The sequence below is a fragment of the Sitophilus oryzae genome, unplaced genomic scaffold, assembly GCF_002938485.1.
Source record: "Sitophilus oryzae breed Bouriz unplaced genomic scaffold, Soryzae_2.0 scaffold_499_pilon_pilon, whole genome shotgun sequence".
Lineage (NCBI taxonomy): Eukaryota > Metazoa > Arthropoda > Insecta > Coleoptera > Curculionidae > Sitophilus > Sitophilus oryzae.
This window is the reverse complement of record NW_022147083.1, coordinates 3,129,951-3,140,443: the sequence shown is the minus strand read 5'-3', so window position 1 is coordinate 3,140,443 and position 10,493 is coordinate 3,129,951. Positions and strand designations below refer to the sequence as shown.

The 10,493-nt window shown below is 30.1% G+C and overlaps 1 protein-coding gene across 11 annotated transcripts in view; it reads right to left on the bottom strand.

Annotated features, from left to right (window-relative positions):
- Window positions 1-771: 771 nt before the first annotated feature.
- Window positions 772-10,493, bottom strand: part of LOC115886812 (glycine receptor subunit alpha-4) — a 440,445-nt gene continuing 430,723 nt past the window's right edge. For 7 of the 11 annotated variants that reach the window (XM_030906104.1, XM_030906108.1, XM_030906107.1 and 4 more), the window contains 2 exons: window positions 8,365-8,469; window positions 772-1,316 (listed from right to left, as the gene is read on the bottom strand). In XM_030906104.1, coding sequence (XP_030761964.1) covers window positions 1,158-1,316; window positions 8,365-8,469 — 264 coding nt within the window. In that variant the 3' untranslated portion in view covers window positions 772-1,157. The remainder of the gene's footprint in view (window positions 1,317-8,364; window positions 8,470-10,493) is intronic. The other 4 variants (XM_030906106.1, XM_030906110.1, XM_030906114.1 and 1 more) reach the window with 1 other exon arrangement.

The window sequence follows — 10,493 nt, the reverse complement described above, 5'->3', positions numbered from 1 at the left end:
AGCAACATGGAGAAAACGAGAATTTTAAGAAATAAAAAAAAGGTTCTTTGACATATCTTTTGCCGTCTCTTCTCTGCTCTCCTAACCAAAGGGAGGGGCCGTCTGGCTGCCGGTAGACTACTACGCATCACATCTGTACAGGGTATACTATTTTCGAGTGGTTTATGGGATTTCTCGTTTATGAGTAGCGATACAATGGCGCGATTTTCATATTATTTTGCTACTTTTTTATGAAACTAAATATGCTACGCATATGTCCTAGCTTCATTACTTTCTGAAATACAGGTCGAATTATTGATGTGCCCTAGTGAACAAATGTTGAATACAGATGTGATGCGTAGTAGTGAACGCAACGTTTACGGGCAGCCTGACGCCGAATGGTCCGCACTCTATTCAGGAGAGCATAGCAAAAGAGATATTAAAGAACCAGCTTGCTTAAAATTCTCTCTCGAAAACGTTGTTAGCTCTTACACTATAAGTAAAATAGCGAAATCATTATGCTCATGAAAATATAAAATGACATCATCACAAGCCAATCGTACATCCGATAACCGGAGGCATGAAAATGCATTAAATTTAAAAACTGGGTAATTTTCTAACTAATCGATGTCTTTAAATTCAACCAATAAAGTTAATATCGTATCATCGTATCCTCGGATAACGGATCCATGAAAATCAAGCTTTAATAGTTAACAGAACTTAATATTTTAAGTGTAAACATCTTAATAAAATCTACATTTAAGAAAAAATAAACGTAACATATTATATATTTCTGAGTACCTATAATTTTTTTCATGACCGAATATTTAGACTTAAATATTTGATCGCTTAAATTTATACAAATTAAATCGCTCATTGGCGACCGACCATTTGTCATTACTAATATCTAATTTTTGAAAGCATTTGGTAGGTATAAATAATTCGAATATAAGTAACGTATATAAAACCGATAATATCTTAAAAAATATATACAGTGCTTTATTAGCTACACGTTTTGCGAACTTCTAATTAAATAATCTTAGGAAAAATAACAGTCGAGTACACTATTTTATGTACACTGTAACGGCCACTGAGACATCACTTGATATGTACCTTTATAAATTTAGTTCACTAGTATAGCGTTCTATTTGAGGTCAAGTTTCTTCTGATCTTCGTGTCTATTCATGTGCGTTTGTGAAGCTTTTGTAATGGTAGAAAAAGAAGATGAGAAAGACAGCAAAAGCCGTGGGAAATGTGATTCGAGCTATGACGTCGATCGTTTTCGCCACTCGTATTGGGTGGGGCGGTTCTTTTTTTCTCACCTGTAACACAGCAGCCTATTCAAAGTAAAATTGTTAGCACCATAAAAACGCATCTAAGCAGTTTGTACATTCTCTACATAATTTTGGTTATATCGCAGCTTCAAATTATTAGAGAAAAGTAACCAAATATGGAATACCATTTAGTTTTTCTGTTATACCGGGTATTTCTCAAATGTTGCTCATCCTACCTTTTTATTTTCTCAAATAAAAACGAGATTTGGTATGTTAGTATATGTCATAAATCAGGATTGATTGACGTATTCAATTGTTTTCGGTCACTTCCTGATGACACACTATATAAGAAATATATAGCCTGAAGTCGATAAAATATATAATTCTATAATAAATAGCAGGTTTAGTCGTGACTGACTAAGTTATGAAAAAACTCAAAATTTAAGTGAGGATGCAGTCCAAACCACACAGGCTAATAAAATTACTTTTTCAAATTTGTCAAGCTTTCGAGAATTTTATTCTCATCATCAGGACAGTTCCTAAAATGTATAAATAAAAAAGGCATTAACATTTTAAAATTTGTATAACAGAAAAAACAACTTACGACTGAGTCAATTAGCAAAAACAACATCCTCTGCACAAAAAAAACCTTAAAACTAGCATCATACGCTATTGGAATACAAGGACATTTCCTTTGTAAAATATTAAAATACATATTAAAAACGATATTAAATTAAATACATATTATTAAACGACATTACTTTTCTTTAAACAAAAAACATTTTTTTTTATATAAACTGCCCGTCAAATTAAATACCACAGCGATTTTTTTACTCAGTTTCAACGAGTTGTAACTTTGAAAAAAATGGACCGATTTTGTTGATTTTTTAGCATATTAAAGATCGTTTTTCGTAGATTGATCTGATTTTTCTAAATTTTGTATGAGATTTAGTTTTCTATGATATACAGGGTGTGAAAAAAGGAAATAATAATAAGGAATTCTATGTTTTGAAAGTTGATTTTTAGCTTTGATAGTGTAAAATAAATTCAATGAATATATTTTGATAGTTCGTGACCGTGGATGCTTTGTTTGTTTGCAAAAAAACTTTACAAGAAGTAAATGTCCTATACAGGGTGCTACAAATTCGATATACGCGCATTGGTATCTCGGAAACCGTAAGAGATACGAAGATGGTTAAATTGGGGCAAAGTTGCTCTTTAGGATATTCACCAAAATGCCATCAAAAAAGTTTTAAAAATTTCAAGTATATCTGAGTTTTTTGGAAAAAACGGATTTTTTTGAAAATCAATTTTATTTTTTCCTGGCGTTACTTTTAAGAAAATCAAAAAACTAATTGCATATTCTCATGGCTACTTTATTGGGGCTATCTGATAGTATTTTTATATTTTCAAATTAGCTGATAATTTGTGAGATACAGAGGCCAACTTAATTTGTTTAAATACGGACTTGCATATTTTATTCCAAGTTTTGAAAGAACTCCATCTCCTGAGTACAATGATATGCCACACTTGATACTTTTTTTTGTTTTAGGTACCTTAAGAATAACAAAACTATTTAATTACTATTTAAAATAATTTCAAGTCCGACTCTGGTTTTTTAAATTATTTAATCTGATTATATTCATCTCAACAATATGGATCAGCGCTAATTAACATTGAATAAGGAAAATCTAGCCAATTGAAAGATTCAAATAAATCATATCCAGGTCAGCAATTTGAAAATCTTTTTTTAACTTTTATTATTGTGAATTTGAAATCTCCGTGTACGATCTAATAATATGCATAATATTAATCGTAGTTATTATAAATAAATGAACTTCTACAAATAAACTAGTAAAACTAGTTTCCAATGCTAACAGGTTCGAAAGGGTTATCACCGTCCCTAATGCACAAATTTATTTTTCGTTCAATCTGATTTATAGCTCTTTAAACATATCTTCCTCTTATACTTCCGTGCTCTTTCTGTGCTCTTTATTGTAAATGTTGAAATGTATTGATATCACTTTTAAAAATGACGTCAAGTAATGCCCAATAATTTTATATGATTTTATTGCATTTGATTTTCCGTATTCAATGTTTTACCCCACGTCATTGTTAAGTTTGAAAGCTTATCAATATTGTAACCATGAATAGATTAAATATTTAAAAAACCAGAGCGGGACTTGAAATTAGTTCAATTAAGTTGTGTTCAAATGTCCGAAACAAAAAAAATATTAAGTGTGGCATATCATTGTACTCAGAAGACCGAGTTCTTTCAAAATCTGAAATAAAAAATGCAGGTCCGTGTTTAAAAAAATCAAGTATCCTCTGTATCCCACAAATTATCAGATAATTTAAAAATCTAAAAATGCTATCAGTTAGCCCTAATAAAGTGGCTATGAAAATGTGCAATTAGTTTTTTGATTTTCTAAAAAGTAACAACAGGAAAAAATAAAATTTATTATCAAAAAAATCCGTTTTTCCCAAAAAACTCAGCAATACTTAAAATTTTCAAAACTTTTTTGGTGGCATCTTGATGAACATCCCAAGGCGCAACTTTGCCCCAATTTAACCATATTCGTATATCTTACGGTTTCCGAGATACCAATGCTCGTACCTCGAATTTGTAGCACCCTGTATATAAAAAATCTTTTGATAAGGAGACTTCTGGAATTTTCAGTTCATTGGTACTTTATTAAACAGTCACTGTTTGATCGAGCTCGAAACAACAATGTAGAAATTAGTTTAGTAAATTAAAAAAAAAATGTTATTTGTTTTAAGAAAAGTAATGTCGTTGGATATGTATTTTAATATTTTATTAAAGAAATGTCCTTGTATTCCAATGTCATATGATGCTAGTTTTAAGGCCTTTTTGTGCAGAGGATGTTGTTTTTGCTACTTGACTCAGTCGTAAATTGTTTTTTCTGTTATACAATTTTAAAATGTTAATGCCTTTTTTATTTATACATTTTAGAAACTGTCCTGATGATGGGAATAAAATTCTCGAAAGCTTGACAAATTTGAAAAAGTAGTTTTATTAGCCTGTGTGGTGATTATTGACTACATCCTCACTTAAATTTTGAGTTTTTTTTAAATTCTATAATATATATTAAAATCAAAAATAAGCATTTAAAATTTTTGAAATATCTCTTGAAAATAAAATGCTAGATTGTAAATTATAAATACGACTACAACAATATTATATTTTAAGTAAATAGTCCATGTTTAATCGAAAAAAGGCTTCAATTATTATATTGTTCATAAATTACTAATCAACTCAAGATACATAATCGAACTAAGTATGATAGTCAAATTGTCTAAATCAGGTACACTCTAAAAATATTTTTCTTAAATCACAGGTTGACACTTCCTGACGTTGGATTTTTAAAGGACAGCCTCGGTATTTTTTACTTTAACCCGATAGAAAATGACACTCTGAATAGAATGACAATATGTCAACTTTTAACATTTACGCATATGGTTTATTTGAAATTGAAACATGCGGTTCATAACGAAAATTTAACTCAAAATACCAAGTGCGTTTTACCAAATAATTCGTAAAAAATGCTTTTTCTAAATATGCTAATGAGCCACCCTCATTCCATTTGAAAAAAATTGAGATATGGTTAAAAATATGACTTGAGCATCTTTTAACTGGCGACGCGACACAAAAAATCAGCCAAAGACACGAAAAACCTTAGACGATCAAATGAGGCGTCAAGTTACAAACAAAAAACAAATAACAAAAAAAAACTTATTCATTTCTTAAAAAGATAGCCTAATGACATATATTAATAGTGGACCCTGAAATCTACATAAACAATCCCAAATTGCAGTAAAAGTCGCCTATTTGTGTATAAAATTCACTACAAATTACTTTAATGCAGCAACATCCGTCTCATCCAGTTATATTTGCTTTTTATTGTCATTATTGTTACAAATCCAGCATTTTTTTCATAATTTTTTTTACAGAAGTATAATATTACTACTTACGTCTTTTCAAATCCTTACTTCATTTTAATAAAATACTATATTTAATGAATCAAGTTAAGATACAAATACCGTATGATCGAGAAAAACGACGTCCAGTTGGTTAGGAAATGACGATTGATGACATTTCCCATTATAAATTTACATATAAAATGACAGCGTTCTTCATTTCATAGCCATCGCTGACATCGTTTTTCTTGATCATATTGTATAAAAACCGGCAATATGCGTCATACTGCAACAAAACCCGCCTTATCTCAATTATTTTTGTGTTTTTCTCTGTTTAAAAATTAAATAATAATTTTTTATTTCTAGAAAAACGAGATATACAAAACAATTGTGGGGCAAGACGGGTTTTGCAACTTGACGCCTCAAATCTATCTTTTGAAGACTCCTTGGTTAAATGTTAGTGTTTTTAACACAGCCATTAGCCATGGCACTTTAGATTGATATTTGAAATACGATTTTTTAGAGCGAAAATGTCAAAAGTTGACATATGATAAGCAATTGTATTCAGAGTGTTATTTTCTATCGAATAAATTAAAAAAATACCGAAGGTTCCATTTAAAAATCAAAAGTTGTACAGAAAGTGACCGAAAACAATTGAATACGTCAATCAATTCTAATTTATGTCATATACATAAATTATATTATATTAAAAACATACATATTGTTAAAAAAAATGTTATAGGGGTGAGACACGTTTAAGGAATACCCGGTATAAAAAAAAGTATTGTAAATCAAATTTTTTATTCTTAGTTAACAGCCATACAGTTTCTGTTACATACATATATTTATTTAAAGTATAAAATTTTCTCAAAAACAAATTGAACATAAAGGCACCTAAATATGGTATAGATACCCAAATATGAACCACTATAAAACAAACACTTCAAACTAATCAAAAATTATATATCAGATTTTTTATTAAACATATTGAGAAGAAAAAAAGACCCACAGCGCTTTCAGATGGAGCGGACCGTACGCGCGGAGCGTCCGCGCGGTTTTTTTTCAGTATAGCTCATCCAGACGGAGCATACGCGACCCATGTGAAATCGTTCATATAAACTCATGGTACTTGCTCGAAGTCGCGGACAGTCCGTCGCGGACGCTCCGCTCCATCTCACTTTGGGATAAATCAGTTAATTTTGACCAAAATGATAAAGTTTTACAGTTCTGTTTTGTTCCTCAAAATATTACGTAAATATTGAAAAATCCCTATTTCATGATGTGGATAACAAAAAAGATCAAAACACTAAGTAGGTCATGCGTGGCGGCAACGCAAAGTAAGCTGTGTGTGTCAAAGAAAATAATTGTTTCTTTATCGCGTCAATTTAGTATAAATTTAATTTGGTGAATGTGGCGAATTAGATTTCGAGCAATGTTTTTTTTGTTATGATGGAGACGAATACTCATGGTAAGTAATAAGAAAAATATATAATGCTCAGTTAAAAAATATATTTTCTACGCATCTATTGCCAAAAATGTTAAGCAAGGTTTAGCGTTACTTAAATTATTCATTACTTCTTTTCCGTTGGAACTACAAAAAAATGATTGCAATTGATTGATATCGGAATAACTTTTCACAGTGCACTGGAATACCAGCTAAAATAGCACGTATTTAATTTTTGCGTGAGCTTGCATAAATACGTTTTATACGTACTTATAGCACAAGTCGTAAGAGTACCGGGTGGCCAACTAAGAACGGACCTCGGCCATAACTCAGTAACCGTTAATCTTTTTGACTCGGAATAATTTTTTTTAGGTAAATCGGCCAAGAGAAATCGCTGGAAATTATTTTCAAGTTCCAAAAATGGCCGTCAGGGGGCCCAACTGGTAGGTTCAATCAGAAAAACAGCTGTTTCTTGCAAATATGCAAATAAAGGTATGTGGTATGGAAGAGTGTGTGGTACCGAAGACTGTGGTAATCTAGACACTTTTCTTGAGGATCTAGGCTTAGCTAACATTGAACTTGATACAGAAATGTTAAGTAATTTAGTCATAACAGTGATAGTTCTTAGATTTAGATAAAAAAAATATTTTCACAACTTTCACATATCTGCATTATCTACTTTGTTCGATTTCCATTTATTTCTTTGTAAAGGTAAATAAATTTCATTAACTGACATTGTGTTTTACTGAAAAAAAATAATAACATGTTATTTTCAACACACATGTTTAGATCACATTCAATTATGAAAAATTGTCTAGAACTTGCAATAATAATTTTTATTTCCGTTTAAACAAAAAAAAAATTAAAAAAATGACATGAGATTTTTTTTAAATAATATAAAATATAAGATAAAATTTAACTTAAGTTTCTCTTAAAAGCATATAATACTCAAACTGATTTGGAAAAAAACCATCCTAAACCCATGTTTGGTTTTTTATCCTTTCATGGCCAAATAACTGAATTCTATCCTATAGTGCATCTGAAAACGCTGTTAAAACAATCAAACAAACATGTAATCAATGCATTGGCATAATATTTGTATACAAATATTATTTGCAATCGCTTATCAAGAAATACTTACTTTCTAAGTACCTTAAAAACTTTTCTCATAGCGCTGAAAGAAAACATTGTCGCCGTGGCCGCAAGGCCCGTTAAATGACAAGGCAAAACCTGCACGTGAGTATAATGATCGAAATAGATTAAAATCACTGTCTTTTGCGATTAGGTCTATTCGTTTCCGAGAAATAGCGGTATTCCATGTTAGGGATACTATTCCATATTTAGTTACTTCCCTCTACTTAATACTAAATAATACAAAGACTATGCACTTCAATTGAAGGGCCCAGGGGAAAAACTTTATAAGCGTCAATTTCTTAATTTCAGGATTTTACAATATTATAGTAGGTCTAACTGCACAATGTATAAATTCTGCAGAGCAATAAGTTATTAAATTCAAGAGGCCTAGTAAAAATATTGGATTCACGGAAAGAACCTGATAACCACCAGCTGTCCAGCGTTCTCCCGTAAAATTAGTAAAATGGCGCTAATCTTGTTTTTCCCCTGGACCCTTCAAATATTAACTTTAATTGATTTAACCAAAATAATTCAATAACCGTACAAAGCTGCAATTTAGAGCAATAATTAAAGTAAATACAATTAGTTAATTACCTCTGTTGGGCAGCCATTATTTGTATGCGAACAAGGACTAGGTCCACAACTTGGACATGTACCAATCTCGTTCGGAACAGTCGTAGAGTCTCGCTTTTTATCACCCTGTATAAATGAAATATTTTAAAATATGTCAAAATCATATTTGAAACTGGTTGTAAAAATTGCACACATTTTAGTTTTTGTTACAAATAAAACAAATGAGTATATATAAAAGTAAATATAGATTACTTTTCAAAATATGTAGACAAGTAAGGATGAGTTATTTTCATTTTTAATTGTTTTTACAAATTTTGAAATAGACGAAAAACGAACTTTTATATTGAAAATTATTAGAAATTTAAAAAAGGAAATAATACAGGATTAGGGTTGACGTTTTTCCGATATTTTAGAAATCCCTAGAGGATTATTAAAAGCTATACAGGTGTCCCAGGCTGAGCATGCATTAGCAGTTTCTAGAATATAATATGTCTATAATATCTAGATCGAAGATTTTTTGCACATCATTGTTTCACAACGAGATTTATCGATTATTTAATCGATAAATCTCGTTGTGAAACATTATTTTCAATATGGCGGCACTTCCGGAAATACCGGAAGTTGACAGCAACTTTCTTATTTTAAATAAATATTTTAGTGTATATTTAAACTCTCTGTAAAATTTTATAAATTTTGATATCAAACACTCTATATCTAACAATAAGCGTTTTTGAGAAAAAAATATTTAACATTTTTGAAGGAAATAAATTGCCTGTCAAAAAAATTTGTACAGCCTAAACGTCAAATTCAAACTACAGCCACTGTGATGTGGCTATCTGTTTCAAAAAATCGAAAAATTATTCTAATGTCAAATAATATTGGCCGTAGCTGTCATGGTATTGAGCGATTAAAAAAATATCATAAATATATTTTTTTTTTCAAATGGAAACCTACTACAATTAGTTACTTTTTGATTATACATGTTCCTATACCTAAAATAAACCGTTTTTAGGTTATTTAAGATTTAGTTCTAAAGCATAATATTTTTTTCGTATTTCGTATATTATAAATAATGCTGCCGTAAAAATTTATAAAATGTATTTATAAAAATATATCTCGTATTTTCTCACTTAAGTGATATCTAAAAGTGGATATTTTTGATAATATACCGCATGATCGAAAAAAACGACGCAAAGTTGGCACGAAAATGCGATCGATGACATTGATTTTTTAACAAAGTTTTAAAATATGACATGGCTAGATATATTAGCTTACTTCGGGTTTCTCTTATTGCCGATTCTGAACCGTCCTAGAACTGTGATGCGTATGCGCAGAAGAAAATATGAAGACATTATTTCATTTGCGCATGCGCTGCAAGGTTCTGGGACGATTCAGAATCGGTATTAATAAGAACCCGAACAAATCTATTTTTTGACATCGCTTGATGTTTAAAGTCATAGGCTACTGGTTAAAATCAAGAAAAATATACGTTTTATAACTTAATATTAAATAATTTAATAACGATATATTTTAGGTATACGTAGGAACATGTATAATCAAAAAGTAACGAATTGAAAAACTTTTCACTAGTGTAGTCACTAAATAAAAAAGTAGGTTTCCATTTGAAAAAAAAATATTTATGATATATTTTTAATCGCTCAATTCCATGACAGCTACGGCCAATATTATTTGACATTCAAATAATTTAATTGTTGAAATATATATTCACATGTCTCCTCTTTATGCCGCAGTGGTAGTCCCTAAATTTGACGTTTAGGCTATACCATTTTTTTACAGTTTTGTTCATTCAAAAATTTTAAATATTTTTTTTTTCTCAAAAACGGTTAATATTAGATATAGAGTGTTTGATATCAAAATTCATAAAATTTTAGAGAATTTAAATATGTAATAAAAAATGGGGGTACCAATTTAAAATAAGAAAGTTTGGTTTGGTTTGGTTAGACAATAATGTGCGAAAAATCTCTGATATAAATATGGTAGTTCTCTAGAAACTTCTAATGCACGCTCAGCCTGGGACACCTTGTATAATAAAATTCATGGGGTTATATCAGTTTTTGGTTTGTTTATAAATAGTAAAGCGTAAGAATAAGTAAAAGTTATGTAGTACCCTTGGTAGTACTGAAGTTATC